At 41.1% G+C, this 20,137-nt stretch overlaps 1 protein-coding gene across 1 annotated transcript in view; it reads right to left on the bottom strand.

Moving 5' to 3' along the window:
• Nucleotides 1-9,752, bottom strand: part of ODF1 (outer dense fiber of sperm tails 1) — a 16,904-nt gene extending 7,152 nt beyond the window's left edge. Inside the window, exon 1 of the mRNA XM_006830618.1 lies at nt 9,325-9,752. Within this exon, the coding sequence (XP_006830681.1) occupies nt 9,325-9,644 (320 nt within the window). The 5' untranslated portion in view covers nt 9,645-9,752. The remainder of the gene's footprint in view (nt 1-9,324) is intronic.
• Nucleotides 9,753-20,137: the final 10,385 nt, after the last annotated feature.

Here is a 20,137-nt window from a genome sequence, read left to right as displayed (position 1 = left end):
ATAAGCACTGGACTGCTAACCACAGTGTCAGCAGTTTGAGTCCAACCGCTCCTCCATTGGAGAAAGATGAGGCTTTCTGTCCCTACAAAGATTTGTAAGTCTCAAAAACCCTATACAGGGTTGCACACTTAACAGCAACAAAACCGTTGCCATTGAGTTGATTCCGACTCTATAGGACAGTTTAACTGCTACATTGGCTTATATTTTTTACAGGAGCAGACAGACTCATCTTTCTCCCACCTATGGAGCGGCTATGGATTTGAACATCAGAGCTTTCCATTGGCAGTCTAACACTTAATCCATAGTGCCACTAGGGTTTCTAACCAAACAATAGATAAGACACTAACACTAGGAAGGTTCACACACTGTAGAGTAATCAGCCATTTGAGATCAAAAGGGCAACATCTACCCAAGGACAAAGGACAAAGGGTTGGGAAAGAAGGAGGAATGGAAACGGAACCCCCAGGGAGACGTAGGGTGAATGATGCTGCATTGTGGGGATTGCAGTCAATGAGATGAAACGAAATGTTAATGAATTGTTGGCTGAAAAACTAATCTGCTCTGTAAACCTTCACCAAACTCACAACAAAAAGTTTAAATTTTTTATGTGAGATCAAAAATTAAAGCAAAGATGAGAAGATAGAAGGGAAGGATCTGGAAATGGAACAACCAAGAGGCAATTAATGAGATTGTTGATACATTGTGAAGAATTTAACTAATGTCACTGAACAACTTGTGTAGAAATTGTCAAATAGGAACTTGTTTTGCTGTGCAAAAGTTCATCAGAAACACAATAAAATATTTTTTAAAAAAGAAAAAAAGCTCTCATAGTGTGTATATAGGCTAAAAGTTGACGTTCTTTCACTCAGATCTTTCCATACAAGATGAGAAGCATCAGGCTTGTCATGAAAATGGGCCATGCCAAGGACAAAGGAGGGCCAAGCACCCTAAGCAGGACTAGAAGACATCTAAGATTCACTACCATGGTTGATTCCACCAGACCAAGCCTGCCTGCACTCTAGAAGAGCTGCATCTGGGAGCCAGGTCGTTAAGACAAGGTTGGCTCCCACTTTCACATCCTCAAGAATATATAGCACCTCTTAGCAGCTTCTGATCCCAGGGTGCAATTTCATGTATTTTATTTGTCTTGGGTCCTCCTTTTTCCTAAATCACTTTGCCTGTCTTGGTACCTGCAGCAGCAAATACAAAACCAAAAACCTCACCGCCATTGACTGCATTTCGACTCATAGTGATCTTATAAAGCAAGGATGGGGAACGTTTTTTTCTGCCAAGATTGATAACATCATTCCCGGGCCATACGAAATTATCTATTTATAAATCAGCCTGCTATATTTGGTCAAACATTTATTTAACTCACCCCTAATGTGATGGCTGGAACGGCACTTGCCTTGACAGGGCCAGACCAAATGATTTTAAGAGGCTTATATGGCTGGCGAAGGAGTTCTGGTAGCGTAGTGGTTACGAATTGGCCTGCGAACCTCAGGGTCAGCAATTCAAAACTACCAGCTGTTCCACAGGTGAAAGATGAGGCTTTCTGCTCCCGTAAAGATTTATAGCCTTGGAAACCCTGTACAGGGTCGCTATGAGTCGGAAATGACTCCATGGCACATAACAACAACAACAATATGGCTGGTTAGATGGACATTCCCCATCCCAGTATCTGAGGCTATAAATCTTTAAGCCTCATCTTTCTCCCTTGGATCGACTGGTGGGTTTGAACTGCTGAACTTGCAGTTAGCAGGCCAGTGTTTATCTTACAATGCCACAAGACTTTGCCACAGCTTCACAGGGGCCTCCAAGTTGTGTGTACTCAGAAAATTGCCTACAAAGTCAGGTTTCTCTTCCTGGGTCACACTGAGGACGTGTGGTTTAGGGGAAATTGCAGGAGCCACATGTTACTCATCAGACTCAACTCTGGACTTGTGACTCCAGTTGTGACTACTGATGTCCTCATTGCCCCACATACATTTTGAGTAAAAGGGAAATTAGCCATGGTAAAGTTGTGCATAACAGCTCCTTTGATTCTTTACAGGAAAGCTAGGAAAAGTTAGCAGCAGCTGTGCTTGGGTCTGCCCCTCTTCTCCTTGTTGAAACTGAATTTTACCTGAATGGACAACCAAGCTCCTGAAAGTTAAACCCAGTGACCACAGCCATACTGACTTATCTATTCAGTCCCCTTTGCAAAGAACAAGGCTCCAGGAATTGATGGAACACAAAGTGAACTCTTTCAACAAACTGCAGAAACACTGGAGGCACTCATTCATCTATGCCAATTGATTGAAAGAGTTCCATATTTGTTCCCATTCCAAAGAGAAGTGATCTAACTGAATACAATATCATTAATCGGACAATATCATTAATATCTCATACAAGTAAAATTTTGCTAACAATAATCCGAAAAGGACTGCATGCATACATTGACAGAGAACTGCCAGAGGTTCAAGCCAGACTCAGAAGAGGACATGGAATGAGGGATATCATTGCTAACATCAGATGGATCTTGGCTGAAAGCAGAAAATACCAGAAAGATATTTATTTCTGCTATATTGACTATGCAAAGGCTTTTGATTATGGGAATCATGACAAACTATGGACAACATTTCAGAGAATGAGTATTCCGGAACACTTAATTGTGCCATGATGAACCTGTACATAGAATAAGAGACAGTTGTTCAAACAGAACAAGGGAACACTGAATGGTTTAAAATTAGGAAAGGTGTGTGCCAGGGTTGTATACTTTCACCATACTCATTCAATCTGTATACTGAGCCCATAATCTGAGAAACTGGAGTACACGAAGAAGAACATTGCAACAGGATTGGGGGAAGACTCATTAACAACCATATGATACAACGTTGCTTGCTGAAAGAGAAGAGGACTTAAAATGCTTACTGATAAAGATCAGAGACAACAGGCTTCGGTCTAGATTGCACCTCGATGTAAAGAAGACAAAAATCCTCACCACTGGACCAATAAACATCCATATAAATGTAGAAAAGATTGAAGTTGTCAAAGACTTCATTTTGCTTAGGTCAACCATCAACACTCATGGAAACAGTTGTCAAGAAATTAGCATTAGGTAAATCTGCTATACAAGACCTTTTTAAAGTGTTGAAGAACAAAGATGTCAATTTGAAGAGTAAGGCGCACCTGACCCAAGCCATGGTATTTTCAATAACATCATATGCATGTGAATGTTGGACAGTGAATAAGGAAGACCGTAGAAGAATGGATGCATTTGAGTTATGGTGTTGGAGGAGAATATTGAAAGTACCATGGATTGCCAAAAGAATGAATAAATCTGTGTTGGAAGAAGTACAGCCAGAATGCTCCTTGGAAGTCAGGATGGCCAGACTTCGTCTCTCATACTTCTGGCATATTGTCAGGAGGGATCAGTCATTGATGAAGGATATCATGTTTGGTAAAGTGGAGGGTTGGAGGAAAAGAGGTAAGACCCCCAACTAGATGGATTGACACATTGGCAGCAGCAATGTGCTCAAACATGCAATGATTATGAGGTTGGCACAGGACTGGGCAGTGTTTTGTTCTGTTGGGCATAGGGTCACTATGAGTTGGTACCGACTTTCTGCCACCTAACAACAACAAATCACCTTCAGTCTTGTGATGAATAAAGTCAGGAGGTTATGAAATTTGCCTAGCTAGATCCAGGAGCAAATAGGGATGTGCTTTCCTCTAATCTTACATGGAATTTTCTATTTTTTTTTTTTCTTGGAATTAAGACCCATTTAACCTCCATTTATCCCTTCCAACCCATCTTTTCTGTTCTCTCCTCCCTCTCTTTTTCTGTCATCCCTCTTTTCCCTCAATTCTAAAGTGGTATTCAGGCAGACTGACCTTTGGAAGGATCCCAGAGAACACTGTCACTCAGCAGGGAGCAGGGTAACCTAAGAGGGAGCATCTGGATCCCCCAGAGGCCTTGTTAAAGCACAGATGGCTGGATCTCAGTGTAGAGTTTCTTATTCAGTAGGTCTGGGGTGGAGCCTGAGAATTTGTATTTCTAACCATGGTCCAGATGTTGCTACTGCTGGTTCAAGAACCACTCTGAGAACCACTGACCTGGTGGTTAATCACCTGGATTCCAGACTCAGGCAGACCTGACTTTGAGTCTTGGCTCTGCCACCTCTTAATAATTAAAAATGTTTCTCTTGAATTTATCATCTGTAAAATGACTGGTATAATAATATCACCCAGAGGTGATGTTGCTGCACACAAACTTCACTCTATAAAGGGTACCCATTGTCCATTGCCATCAAGTTGATTATAACCCATGTTGTTGTTAGGTGGCATCAAGTCGGTACCAACTCATAGCGACATTATGCACAGCAGAACAAAACACTGCCTGGTCCTGGGCCAACCTCACTATTGTTGCCACGCTTGAGCCCATTGATGCTACCACTTTGTCAATCCACCTCACTAGGGGTCTTTCTCTTTTTCTCTGACCCTCCACCTTAGTGACCTTATATTGTTGTTGTTAAGTGCTGTTGAGTCGACTATGATTCATAGTGACCCCATATAAGGTTTCCAAGGAGTGGCTGGTGAGCTTGAACCGCTGACCTTGCGGTTCAAACTAACCTTGCAGTCCAGTGCATTAACCAGCAGCACCATATAGGATGGAGTAAAATACCTCATAGGGTTTTCAAGGCTGTAATTTTTATAGAAGCAGACTGTCACATCTTTCTCCCGTGGAGTGACTGGAGCCAACCTTCTGGTTAGCAAGTGAGAGCTTAAACACTACATCCACAAGGCGCCCTCTAGAAACTTAACTCTGCTTTATCACACTATATGAGGCTCCAATTTACATAGAATTTTCCTAAATCTGAGGCTTTAAGTGACCAAGTCCCATGCTCTGTATCATTAAACAAGGATGCACCAGATCATAGAAACACACTGGGTCTCCATGGGCAGCAGGCCCTGCCCCAGTAGCTGAGGGGGGGTGGGGTGGGGGTTGGTGTGACTGGAGCTGAGACCTGCAGATGGGAAGAGACTGTGATGAGAGGAGACCTAGGGCTCAGCTGGGGACACACAGACCCAAGAGCAGTCAAGCAGCACTCTTCCCAGGGAGACAGCCATCGTTTCCCAGCCATGAGTCCCCAGGCTGCCTCCCCACGGACTTTTAACTGTGCCCTGACCCCTGGGTCAGAGAGTTGAGTTATGAAGAGATTTTTCTGAGGGGCTAGACCCAGGCAGGAGATCTAGTGTGGCACTACAAGACAGTGTACTGGACCACAAGGTCAGTTTGAACCTCAAGGTTAGTGGTTGAAACTCACCAGCGGTTCCTCGGAAACCCTATGCAGGGTCACTATGAGTCAGAACCGACTCAACAGCACTTAACAACAGCAAGACCCAGTCAAGGCACTGCCCCCCACCCCCACCCCCAGAAGGACTTCACCATCAGGGTTAATAAGCATCCATCTCTCAGAGTAAGAGTGGATTCAATGAAAACCTGATATGCAGACCACAAAGGGGTGAATAGGAAAAGAAATGAAAAGGCAGAGTCTTAAAAGTTGAAGATGTCTCTATGGGGGATCTTATAGGAGAACTTCTCTGTAACATTTAGACCAACCACGGGGAGGTTAAGTGGACAGAAACCTGGCCTCAGGATTAGGCCTAGGCTGCAAAATGGAGCCCTGTACCTCCCCAATGTTGTAGCTGCAAATGAAGATTTATCCACAGGACGTGCGCCGGGCGTCTGGGCACAAAGGGTTCAGTAAGCTCCTAAAGGCAGGATTGTAGAGGGGCCATTTCCTCCACTTTTGTACATAGAACAGGGAAGCCCACAAAGTGTGGGAGTGAATCAAGTTCAAATTTAAATGGAACTGGTAGCATGAGTTTTACAAAGAAAACTAAATTCAGTGACCTCAGTACTTCAATCTCCAGAATAGGAATGAGGAACAGGAGAACCACTAGTGATTGGCTCAAAAGAGAATTTGGGAAAACTATAAAATATCAAAGAAGCTAAAGAATGAAAGTGCTTACTTGAGTCACTACTAGGGAAGATAACAGAGTTCCCACTGCAAAAGTCTGTTGAACCAGCTGCTCAGATACCAGTGAAAATGGAATGGAACTCCTGTGCCCAGTCAAAAACAAATAAACACCACACACACACATTATCTGATAGATGATACGCACTCAAGAGTGCTCTAGAAACGTATGGGGAAATTTGAGAAATCGTTAGCCAAGACACAGACCCAGAATAGTGGCTTGACTTAGAAAAGCATCTCAGTAGGGTTATGGTTGGAGCATCTCATTCCTGTTGGGCAAAGACCCCTCTCAACCACTCATCTTGGCATACTATGCCTACCCAAGCCACTAGCATTCTTTTAAGGAAAAAAAGGCCAGGTGGATATGCTTTCTAAATTCAAAAACCCTCAGGCAAGGTTTCACAGCAAGACTGTTTAAAAAAAAAAATAGGTCAACATGATATTTCAGGGTCCAGTTAGTCATGGAACTGAAGCTAGCTTACAGATGAAAAAAGATACGTTTGACTGGAAGAAAAATATTAACAATAGGAGCACTTTGGGATGGGGCTGAGATCAGGGTTCAACATTTCTATCCATATTCAGTGAAACTGAATATTTGAGTTTGTAGGTGACATTAAGCCCTCCTGGATAGTGAAATGTCAAGCTGTCAGAAATAGATCATAGGAGGGTTGCGTGAAAAGGATGAAAAATGGCTCTTAGGAGTTACAAGAGAACAAGCCTGGAGTCATTTCTAAAGGAGACGCAGAGCAGTGTTGGATTACCTAGTAATCAAGGCAAGCATGGGCTTACTTGTGCTTATTTACTAAGCTGTAGTAAGAAATTGAACATTTCTTTGCATCACATCAAAGATTTTACTTCTAGGTATGACTGTCATATTTCTAGCCCAACCCCACAGCATCTCCCGACAAGAATCAAAATTTCCTCAAATTTACCAGTAAGCAAGGTAAACATAAGGAGTTCTGGTAGCGTAACGGTTACAAATTGGGCTGCAAACCACAAGGTCAGCAGTTCAAAACTACCAGCTGTTCCGCGAGAGAAAGATGAGGCTTTCTGCTCCCATAAAGATTTACAGCCTCAGAAACCCTGTATAGGGTCTCTATGAGTCGGAACTGACTCCACGGCACACAACAACAACAAGGTAAACGTGGGCTTATTTTTGCTTACTTTCTAATCCGAAGTGAACAGTTTCACATGGGTTTCACCACATTGATAAAGATGGGTAACTTGCCCCTGTCTCCAAGTCATCAGTTAAGAGCTCTGGGAATCATTGTAAAGACATCACCAGCTTCATAAACTGCTGCAGGCACAGAAAAAAAAAAAAAAATCAGCAAAGCCTGACCAGAAAAGCATCACAAACTAAAGAAAGCATTACTACTTAATAAACTGAGGAGGAAACTTGAAGTTGCACACCAAGAAAGTGGGCTTCCTGGAGAAGGTGGAGAGAACCCAGAGATTAAAGCAGAAGTGTCCTCCTCAGGAGCGTCTGTGCCTCACCACAGCCAAGAGACACACTCTGAAAGGTTGTGGGTCAAGAGCACCCAATGCTTCCACGAGTTTTTATCTCCTTTGCCATGAAGCCAGATAAGTGGATAGTGAACATTACTGAACATTTTGATCGAGGACTCAATAGATAGATTTTGTTCATGAGAAAGGCAAAATGTGCAAAAGAATTTCAAATTCTGATTGGTAGCCAGTCTTACTGAGTACAGTGACGCTGGAAGAACCCTCAAATCTATTGCCTGGAAACAACATTTAATCCATGAACCAAAACTCTCCTATGAAATCATCTTTAGACTAAATTCAGACAGTCTAGTAAAGAATGTTTGCCTTGAGCATTGCACTCTCTTAAAGAACTGTGTAAAATTCAATGGGCAACAGTTACTCTAAGACATAGATGAGAACTCGAAGGGGCGTAGAATGTAAGTCAACAGTAGTGAAACAATATGGGCAGAGACAGAACAGTGGTACAATATGAAGCAGTGACCGTTGTCAATAAACTGCGCCTGTAAAAATTGCTGAGTGGGCAATATGTTTTGTGGATATTTTCATCAGTTTTTAAAATTTTAATAGTAATAACAATGAAAGAGTATTCAGGTATTCAGAAGCACAGGGAGAGTGAGCTTGGACCTGCTTCACAGTGTGAGTGATTTCTGTAATTTAATAGAAATTAATCAAAGACAGAGTAGATGAATTTATAAGTGAGAACCCCACCCAAAACTACTGAGGAAGGGGCATTCCTGACCTGGACAATTAATTGTCTTACTGCCCTTTCGAATGAAATGTCTCTGTTACTGTTTCACCGATATCAAGGGAAGGACTATCGTTATCTATCAACCAATCTAAATACCTATTATCTATCTATCCACTGATCATCTTTAAAAAACAATATCATATTAAATACAGTTTTTGTACCTTCCTTTTTTCACTTAACAGTGTTTCATTATGTGAAAAGCTTTATGGATCCTTTTTACATCTACATATCATTCCAAAGCATGGATGTACCATAATTTAACCTGGGAACAGTGCTTCCAACCACCTTTTCCATCAACAGTAACAGCCTAAATGGTATATGTAGAAAGCTAGAAGATTTTCTCCAGCTAAAAGAGAAAATGTGATTTAAAAAACAAACATTTTTTAATGGCTTGTAAATTACCTACTTTATTGAAAATCCTCAAGTCTGCTCTGAAAGTTCTGACCTTCAGTTGTTTAGTAGTGCTGCCTGGCCCAGAGTTGACTGGGAAGCCTGAGTGATAGATGCTACTCCAGACGAGTTTTAAGTCTTTGTCTGGAATTGGAGGATGGGAGAAAGGTTTTCCTACAAAGCCTAGGAAATGTCTCTATTGTTCCATTTTCTCCCCTGCTCATAACGCCTCTGGCAAACATTAAGGATTTGATCAATTATGATTACTTTGCCTGTAGTCATTTCTGTAAGTCCAAATATTCTCAATTCACTTTACTCATAACCAGAAAAAATGTTTAGCTTGCCTCTTCCAATAGCTTTTTAATGACACCCCTTGTTTCTTTCCCTCATTAAAGCCACATTATTTATCATGTTGGCATTCCTGCTATAAACCACCAACAACCTTGCCAATTGACATCATTACAGTGTCTTTTGAGAATCTTACAATTCCCATCATGGACCCATTTACTCTTCTTTTCTTAAATCTTTGCTAAGTCACCAGAGTCATTATCTTGAGCCCTTTTCATCTTTGTTTAAGTATTGATTGTCAAAATGTTTTCCTTATTCCAACTTACAAGGCTAATATACAAACTATAAAAATCTAAAAATAAGTTCCTTTACTTGGCAAGCTCTCTCTTTTCATCCTCTATGGCTCTAATGGCTTTCCTCTCCAAACTTCTGAGAGATGGTCGAAGACAGTAAAACTTGTAATCACACAGGCAGCATGGATAGAGATCACACAGGCCACAAGATCGAGATCGCTTTGAATAGCACAGGCAGTATGGGTATGGGTGCAAGTCACAACAGCAATATGGGTGCATGTACAAGTCGCACAGGCATCGTGAGCTAAGTTCGTCGATGCATCGCAATTGCCTCAGTTCTCTGTCCACCTTCTTTATGTCCCTTCTAACGCTGTCCAAAAGACAACTCAATGCAGCCATTACAATCACTCCTTATTGTTCTGTGAGTACCTTTGAGAAATGGCACTCAGGGGAAAAAATTGTTCTAAACTCCTCTCAGAAGTTTTAAAAAAAATTAAATGAAGCACACATGATTCACTTACTTTAAAGCTTGGGTTCTATGACCTCACCACCCTCTAAGTATGTCACAGTCTTTTGGTTACCATGTGAACTATAAACAATCAAGGTCTCCAGAGACCTTCCTGAAGTTACAAAGCTACTCTCAGAACCCTACTAATGTTGAGATTTCATTCATCTTGAAGTTGGACACGTCCTCCAAGCAATCACAGCTCTTTGGGGCTCACGGGGCTAACTTTGAATGCCTTTAACTTATATACACACCAAGGACTAGCCCAGGCGGTGACTGTTTTTTATCTTCATATGCGATGAAAGGAGCAGCCTGGTTCCTTTCTCTATACCGTTCTAGCTCTAGCCCTGGCTTAAGGTGTAAAATTGTCCATTATAATCTAGAACTTATCCTGGTGTGAGGTAGGTAGTCTACAAAGAACTATCCCATGATTCTCCTACCCAAGTCTTCCTCAAACCAGTCTTTGTCTTTGACCTTCCGTGCTCACAGTTTGTTAGAATCCTGTTGATTCTTTACTAGTTGGGGTCCTGGCTATTCTGGAATTTCAGTACTCCAATGACAGACTCCTCCTCTTAAATTCTGATCTCTCAATAATCAGGGTCTTGTCCTCCATCACCACCTTACAGCAATTATACTTCTGGTATTGTTCCAAGCCTCCAGGTGCCTTATCCCAACTTCAATTGCTTCCCAAGTGCTGGCTATTGGCTCAAGTCGTATATGCTACACAAATGCTTGCTGAATATTGTAGCCAACTGCTTGAAGTTGTTTCAAGGCCAATGCTTGAAACCTTGACTCCTGTCATTGTCCTGTGCTCTCAGTTGCATCAATATGTTGAACATTGGACTTCGCTTCAACCCTGGTTCATTGCACTTCTATTCCTCTGGTCCTTTCCTCTCAACATGCTTTACAACTCTCAAATCCCGCTTTTCTAGACAAAGCTACACTTGAGAAGTGGTTTGAAATAACACTGGAGAGGGAGATAAGAGTCAAGTTGTGAAAAGACTTGTAGATTAGACTTTGATCTTCATTTGATTACAATAAAGAATCAGCCATTTCCTTCTCTTGAGGGGAAGTTGAAGGGTAAACCAGACAGCCATACTTAGGGGTCTCCTGCTGGAAGGAAAGAAACAATGGAAATCTGGACTGAGGACAATGGATGTAGGAAAGACAAGGAAGAAGCCAATGGGATTGGCTTTCCCCTCATGTTTACTTAGGCACCATCATTCTCCACGTTGCAGCCAGAGAGATTTTCAAATGTAAGTCTGGGTTCCCTCACCACCACTTCCTGATTTAAAACCTTTCAAAATCTTCTGTTTTCTTAGAAGAGGACCAAAATTCTTATAAGGCTGAAGAATCGGGTGCCTACCTCTTTAGTCTCATCTCCCATCATTGTTATTTTATTATACTCCAACAACAGTGGCCTCCTATGGAGTCTTACCTGTTTCACTTCATTCAAGACTCCTACATAGACTGACTGTTCTAGCTGCTTAAAAAGCTAACTCCCCACCACATGTCCTTGCTTAGTTAACTCCCTTACTCAACTCATAAATTGCCTCTTTGAACTCTTCTTCTGGAAAGTCTTCCCTCCCAGAGACTAAAATATTCTTGTAACTCTGTGATTATTACTTTCATAACATTCATTATTTGTCTGTTTCCCCAAATAATTCATAAGCTCCATGAGGGCAGGGACCTTGTCTATTTTTGCTCATCATTAGGTATCTAACACACATTGTTGTTGTTGTTGTGAAGTGCCATTGAGTCGGTTCTGATCCATAGCAACCCTGTATAGGGTTTCCAAGGAGCAGCTAGTGAGCTTGAACCACCACCCTTGCAGTTCAAACAGCTTTGCAGTCTGGCGCATTAACCCACAGTGCCACACCAGAACTCCTAACACATATAGTAGGTGCTTAAAATTTACTTATTGAGTGACTTAGTAAGTTAAATAGAACTAGTCAACAGAATGAGGTTGGAATGAGTGACTACTTTCTAGCTTGACATAATTGGGCAACATTGGCTGATGTAAAAACCACTGGAAAAAAAAGAGAAACAACCTAAGATAGAACTGTGGAATAGCCTATAGTTGAGTAGGGCTACAGCTCAAGAGAAAGCTGGGCTAGAGATGAAAATGTAGGAGCCACAATGTCATCAGTAGTTAGAACCCTAGGAATGCACAAGATCATTCATGGAAAGGAATAACATGACAAAAGAGGAGAGTTGAAGGCCTTGTGTATCATTAGACCAAGCCTAGCATTCCCCACCAGCTCACTTTTTCCAGCCCTGACCTAGATGCCCCATTTCTGTGCAGATAAAGTGTCTTAGCAAGGAAAATAAATTTCCTTGAAGGTTTTTTTTTATAGGTGAATTGCCTCTTGCTTCAGGTGGGATGAATCAAAATATGACATTGAACAATATTTTTCTATGGACACATGGTGAATTCTTTCAAGAGGGATTCCACCCAATTCTGAGGGTTAGACTCTCTTCTTAGGAACATTTCCTGAGGGCTAATTGCAGGAGTAATGTAAATTTCTCTAGCTGCAAATAATGGACTCCTGAACTCTTACGTCACTGTGAATTTCATCCTTCAGCAAATGTCAGCAAAGGTTAAAGCAGGAAGGCAATCTGTTTTAGATTGTTAAATACACAGGGTAAGGAATTCAAATGCACACATCTGTGTTCACACAGCACAATATTAAGATAGTAATAACTGCATTTCAACTACCATTCTCCCATTCTCCAATCCTTCTAATGATTTCATTCCCCATCAGAAAGCACATTCTTTTTTTTTCCTTCAGAAAACAATTTTTTATTTTTATTTTTTTTTGCAGTAATGAGGTCCTTAAAGAATACAACTATAAGCTCTATGCTTGGTATCATCATATTTTATAGTCACTTGGAAATGTATTTTCATAACACATTTAGGTGGGTCAAGGGAAGAACTAGGGGTGGTACTAGATAGCATCCTGAGAGGTGTGGTCATTAAATGTAAAACCCTTGCAAGAAATCTTTTCTTTAAGTTTTTTATTGTGAATTATGTGATGGTTTACATGGGAGAACATTAGCTTTACATTCATCCGATCTTATTTCGTTTCATTGCAATGATTACAATTTCCTGCATGCATCATCAAACAGCCAAAGGGTACACCCTGCAAGCCTGCTGCCCAGTCGTCAGCACACAGCCCCTCTCCTTCTCTGGGTCTAAAGTCCCCAGCTGCTCCAGTTCTCCACATCATCGTCTCTGCCTCTATCTCTGGCGTCACTGCTTCTCTGGATAGGGTCCCACACTTCACTTTTGTCCCTTGATAGTTCCAGGGACCTCCGCTCCTGGACTGCAAAGTCAATCACTCCCTTCCTTTTGTTACATTTCCAACTCTCTTGGTCAGTCCTAATAGCAATCATTCACAATTGAACCCTAAGAGTCTTATCCCCATCTCCTTTCATCAACCCCATCTAGAGAGGTTGGAAAACACTCCGTGGAGATTCTACATTTCCCCGCACCCTCTAGAACTTATAAGCTACTCACTTCCTCCCTTTGTAGCCCCCTCGTTTTGGGTAGCCAATGTCCAAGTTGCCCATCCCTGTCGACCCTATGTACCAAGGGGGTGGGAATGATCTTCACTGTAAAGATTTGTTTCGAGCTTCATCAACAAGCATAGGTCAGGTTCATCAAACTGTAGTGGATTACTCTTTTTTTCATCTTCTGTCTTCCTCTAAGTTGAGTTCTGATCATCCAGCCCATGAAGCCAGATAAAGTGGGTATGGTCTCCAAGCATCTCCCTTCGTTTCATATCAGCTGGACGAAGAAGCATATTCTTGAAATCATTTTGAGTGAATGAATAAATCCAGGTTGTGTTTCCTCTGGAGATCAGATGACTGTGATCTATTTATGCCTGAAAGTCAATGTTGAAATGCATTAGAACCTACTGAAATGCACAGGAAACATCACAGCTCCACTGATGCATAAGCACAAGCATCTTCCTTGGGCTGTAAATATGGAGATAGGGGTTTTCTTCACACAAGACTATGTTTGTAAAAACTCCCATTCATTATGCCTGATGCCATGGATTGAATTATATCCCCCCAGAAATAACTGTCAGCCTGAGTGGACGATGATTCCCAATAGTTTGGCAGTTATGTGATGATCCCCCATGATGTAATTATATGTGATAACCAAGTAAGAAGAATAAGCATAGGCTGTTGGTGTTGTTATTGTTGGTAGGTGGGTTCAGACTCATAGTGACCCTATGCACAACAGAATAAAACACTGTCCCTTCCTGTACCCTCTTTATAATTATTGTTATGTTTTAGCCCACTGCTGCTGCTCCTGTGTCAATTCATCTCATTAAGGGTCCTTCTCTTTTTCAATGATCCTCTACTTCACTAAGTATGATGTCCTTCCCTAGGGACTGGTCCCTCCTGATAACATGTCCTAAGGATAAGAGATGAAATCTCACCCTCCTGGCTTGTAAGGAGCATTTTGGGTGTACTTCTTTCAACACAGATTTTTTTGTTCTTCTGGCAGTCCATGGTAATTTTAATATTCTTTTCCAACATCATAATTCAAATGTATCGATTCTTCTATGGTCATCATTATTTATTGCCCAACACTCACATGCATATGAAGCTATTGAAAATACCATGACTTGGGTTAGGCACACCTTAGTTCTCAAACTGACATCTTTGCTCTTCAATACTTGGGGTCTTGTGCAGCAGATTTGTCTAATACAATATGTCATTTGATTTCTTGACTGCTGCTTCCATGAGTGTTGATGGTTGATTCAAGCAAAATGAAATCTTTGACTTCAATAGTTTCTCCATTTATCATTTTATTATTTACTGGTCCAGTTCTGAGCATCTTTGTTTTCTTTTACATTGATGTGTAATCCATACTGAAGGCCTTTGATCTTCATCAGTAAGTATTTTAAGTCCTCTTTGCTTCCAGCAAGCAAGGTTGTATCGTCTGCACATCACAGGTTGTTAATGAGTCTTCCTCTAATCCTAATGCCAAATTCTTCTTCATATAATCCAGTTTATCAGATTACTTGCTCAGCATACAGACTGAATAAGTATGGTGAAAGAATACAACCCTGGTGCACACCTTTCCTGATTTTAAATCATTCAGTTTCCCTCTGTTCTATTCGAAAGACTGCCTCTTGGTCTATTTACAGATTCCTCATGAGCACAGTAAGTGTTCTGGAATACCCATTCTTTGCAACGTTACCCATAACTTGTCATTATCCACACAGTTGAAAGCCTTTGCATAGTCAATAAAACACAGGTAAACATCTTTCTGGTATTCTCTGCTTTCAGCCAAGGTACATCTGACATCAGCAATGATATCTCTTATTTTACATCCTCTATTGAATCTGGCTTGAATTTCTGGCAGCTCCCTGTACTCTTGCAAACATTTTTTAATTATGTAGAGCAAAGATTTACTTGTATGTAATATTAATGATACTGTTCTATGATTCCTCATTCCATTCAGTCACCTCTTTTTGGGATGGACACAGATCTCTCCATGTAGCTGTCTTCCACATTTCTTGACATGGACAAGAGAATGTTTCCAGTGCTGCATTGGTTTTTTGAAATATTTCAATTTGTATTCTGTCAATTCCTGGAGTTTTGTTATTTTGCCAATGTCTTCAGTGTTGCTTGGATTTCTTCCTTTAGTACTATTGGTTCTTGGTCACATGTTACCTCCTGAAATGTCTAAACACTGACCATTTCTTTTTGTTACAGTGACTCTGTGTATTTTTTCCATCTTCTTTGGATGCTTTCTGCATCATTCAATATTTTGCCCATAGAAACCGTCAATATAGCAAATCGAGATGGAATTTTTTCTTCAGTTCTTTCAGCTTGAGAAACATTGAGCATGCGCTTCCCTTTTGCTTTTCTAACTCCAGGTCTTTGCACATTTCATTATAATGTTTTACTTTGTCTTCTCAAGCTGCCTTTTGAAATTTTCTGTTTAGCTCTTTTACTTCCTCATCTCTTCCATTCACATTAGTTTCTCTACATTCAAGAGTAAGTTTCAGAGTCTATTCTAACATCCATTTTGATCTTTTCTTTCTTTCTTGTCTTTTTAATGACCTTTTGCTTTCTTCCTATATGATATTCTTGATGTCATCCCACAATTCTTCTGGCTTTCTGTTGTTGTTAAGTGCCATCATGCCAGTTCTGACTCATAGTGACCCTTTATAGTATTCCCAAAGAATGGCTGTTGAATTTGAACTTCTGACCTTTGGGTTTTGCAGCACAGTACTGATGCTAGAGTGCCACACCATGAGTCCTGGTCTTTGGTTATTAGTGTCTTAAGCATAAAATTGGTTCTTGAGGTGGTCTCTATATTGAGGTGGGATATATTCAAGGCCATATTTTGGCTTTCATGGACTTGTTTTAATTTTCATCAGTTTCAGTCTGAACTTGCAGATGAACAATTGGTGGTATGTTCTACAATCTATCCCTGGCTGATGTTATCGAGCTTTTCCAATGCCTCTTCCCACAGATGTAGTCAGTTTGATTACTGCGTATTCCATCTGGTGATGTCCATGTGTATGTTGTGGTTGTTGTGAAGTGCCATAAAGTCAGTTCTGACCCATAGCAATCCTGTGTAGGGTTTCCGAGGAGCGGCTGGTGAGCTTGAACTTCTGACCTTTGCAGTCCAGCGCATTAACCCACAGCACCACACCAGGACTCCATCCAGGTGTATAGTTGCCTTTTATGTTGTTTAAAAAGGTATTTGCAATGAACAAGTCATGGGTCTTGTAAAATTCCATCATGCAATTTCCAGCATCATTTCCATCACGAAGGCCATATTTCCCAACTACGGATCTTTCCTCTTTGTTTCCAACCTTTGTATTCCAATCATCAGTAATAATCAGTACATCTTGATTACATGTTTGGTCAATTTCAGACTGAAGAAGTTGGTAGAATTCATCACTGACTTTAGTGGTTAATGTGAAAATTTGAATATTAACTGGTCTTCCTTATTGTTGTTGTAAGGTGCCATCAAGTCGGCGCTGAATCATAGCAACCTTATGCACAACACAACGAAACACTGTCCGGTCGATCCCAGGCCAACCTCACTACTGTTGCCACCCTTGAGTCCATCAATGCTGCCACTTGGCCAATCCATCTCGTTGGGGGTCTTCCTCTTTTTCTCTGGCCAACTAACTGGAAGAGATCCATATGTGTGCCCATTCCAAAGAGAGGTGATCCAAGTGAATGCAGAAATCATCAAAACATAACATTAACATCTCATGCAAGCAATGTTTTGCTAAAGATAATTCAAAAATGGCTGCAACCATATATTGACAGAGAACTTCTAGAGGTTCAAACGAGATTCAGAAGAGGACAAGGAACAAGGGAGATCATTGCTGCCATCAGATGGATCTTGGCTGAAAGCAGAGAATACCAGAAAGATGTTTAACTGTGCTTTATTGTCTATGCAAAGGCTTTTGATTGTGTGGATCATGACAAGCTATGGACAACATTGCGGAGAATGAGTACTCTGAACACTTAATTGTACTCATAGACCAAGAGGCAGTTGTTTGAACAGATCATGGGAACACTGAATGATTTTAAATTAGAAAAGGTGTGCGACAGGGTTGTATTCTTTCATCATACTTATTCCATCTGTGTGCTGAGCAGATAATCCGAGAAGTTGGATTATATGAAGATAAGCATGGCATTGGGATTGGAGGAAGACTCATTAACAACATGTGATATACAACCTTACTTGCTGACAGCAAAGAGAACTTAAAATACTTACTGATGAAAATCAAAGATCACAGCCTTCAGTATGGGTTGCATATCAATTTCAAGAAAACAAAAATCCTCACCACTGGACCAATAAATAATATTCATATAAATGGAGAAAAGAGTGAAGTAGTTAAAGGCTTCATTTGCACAGATAAACTACCCACACTTATGGAAGCAGCAGTCAAGAAATCCAATGACAAATTGCATTAGGCAAATCTGCTGTACATGACCTCTTTCTAGTGTTGAAAAGCAAAGATGTCAGTTTGAGGACTAAGGTGTGTCTGATCCAAGCCATGCTATTTTCAATAACCTCATATGCATGTGAAAGTTGGACAATGAATAAGGAAGACCGCAGAAGAATTGATGCATTTAAGTTATGGTGTTGGAGGAGAATATTGAAAGTGCCATGGGCTGCCAAAAGAACAAACAGATCTGTGTTGGAAGAAGTACAGCCTGAATGCTGCCTGGAAGCCAGAATGGACAGACTTCATCTCTCATACTTGGACATATTGGCAGGAGAGACCCATCCCTGGAGAACAATATCATGTTTGGTTAAATGGAGGGTTGGAGAAAAAGAAGATGCCCAACAGGATGGATTGGCACAGTGGCAGCCATGATGGGCACAAATGTAGCAATGATTGTGAAGCTGGCCAGGATCAGGCAGTGTTTTGTTCTGTTGTGCATAGTGTCACTATGAATTGGTACTGACTTGCTGGCACCTAACAATAACAGCAACAAACTATGAGAGAAAAATTTCTGTGTGTTAAAGCCATCTCCTTGTGTTATTTCTCTTATAGCAATATTAGGTAACTAAATTACCTAATCTGGTATCCAGATGGGAATAGAGCAGACCCATCTAGCTTATGAGGTGTTTCACAGATTCACCACTGTTCTTCCATGTTGCACAGTATTCCAATGTGTATATGTGCCAATGTTTGTTTATCTATTCTTCTATTGAAGGGAATTTAGGCTCTCTCTATCATTTGTTATTGTGAATAGTGCTGATTAATGTGGGTGTGCAGATATCTTACGTGTTACAGCTCTTATTTCTTGAGGATATGTACCAAGTAGTGGGATTGCTGGGTCATACGATAGTTCCACTTCTAACTTTCTGAGTAAGCCCCATACCGATTACACAGTGGTTGCACTATTTTACAGTCCCATAGTGGTTATGAATCAGGCTGCCAACCTCAAGGTCAGCAATTCAAAACTACCAGCGGTTCTGTGGGAGAAAGATGAGGCATTCTGCTCCTGTAAAGATTTACAACCGTTCAGCAAGGTCGGCGGTTCAAACAGAACATTAGATAAAGAGGGGCTATTTGGCAGTTCAAGTTCACCCACTGCTCCTCAGAAGCCCTACACAGGGTCACTATGGGTCAGAACCAGCTCAACGACACTTAACAACAACAACAATTAACCCACAGCACCACACCAGGACTTGGATGTACATTAGTGCCTGATTTTTAGGAAGTCCCAGTTACCCAGTTCGTCTTCAGCTGTTTGTGTATACAAAACACTTTTAAAAGTTGGCTCTCCAGCATGCTATCAGCTTTGTCCTAAATTGCTAACCCCACATCTAGCCTTGGCTCTAAAAGTTCCCGGGGTTTCAGAGTCATCTGTCTGAGTAGGTTTGCCATTGAGAAAGTCCTCCTATAATGGCCATCTGCTGTTTGGTCTGCCCATCATCATCTATGGCATCTTCTTCTTGTTAAGTAACCATCTCCCTCATCTACCCCTTTGGTGTTAGGTACTACCAACTGCGTTTCCCAAGCCTCTTCTAGTCTCTTCAGGCACAGAACCAAAGCTGGTCAATATGATTCTTTTCTGGGAATTTGGTCTTCAGCAAAGAGACATAGCTAGAAGTTTATTAAAGCTGATTCATCCTTACAGTGATGCCTGAAGAGACTACGCCTCAGGTACTGACCCTGTTCTGTCATGTTCAGATTGGTTTTTCCCTTTGCCTTAGGGTCTGTGAGCCCCTCCATACCTTTCCAATAAAGTTCTGCTGTTTTTAAGTTATCTTGTTTCTGTTACTTGTAACTAAAGGGCCCACTGGGAATGCTTCCTAAGTGCTTCTTAAGTGGTTGAAACCCACTTGTTCTCTCCTTGACAACTTATGTTTTCCTTTCTCTGGAAGAAATCTTGCTTACTAGGAATTCTTTTCCTCGCATGGCACAGATCACTTATTTTGTAGAAGAGCATGAATTGTCTTTGTCAATTTACATCAAAGAAGATGTATTCAGAAACATTCTCACAGAGGAATGCTCCAAGTCCTTCTACCAGGGTTCTCTGAGCAGGGAAAGAATTGTTTACCTGAATTTTCTACCTTAAACTGAGCTTGTCTTTAACAAGAAAGCGTGATGTACCAAATATCGCCTCTTTATCTAATGTTCTGTTTGACTCAGCTTTCTAGGGAAAGGACCCATAAGCTGAGGTACAATCAGATCCCTGGCTCTTTCTTAATTTGCCCCCAGAATCCAGCAGGAGAGTAGAGTGTGATTCCCAATGCTAGAAATCAGAAAGGCGTTAATCTCCGAGTCCCTTCAAGCTATGAGACAGGATGCATCAAAAAGAGGGAGAGCTCTTTTATGTGACACTGCAGAGGCCGGAGGCCATCAGATGCTTCACC

This window comes from Chrysochloris asiatica, unplaced genomic scaffold, assembly GCF_000296735.1.
Source record: "Chrysochloris asiatica unplaced genomic scaffold, ChrAsi1.0 scaffold00001, whole genome shotgun sequence".
In the NCBI taxonomy this organism is placed as follows: Eukaryota; Metazoa; Chordata; class Mammalia; order Afrosoricida; family Chrysochloridae; genus Chrysochloris; species Chrysochloris asiatica.
This window is presented reverse-complemented; position numbering and strand designations above follow the sequence as displayed.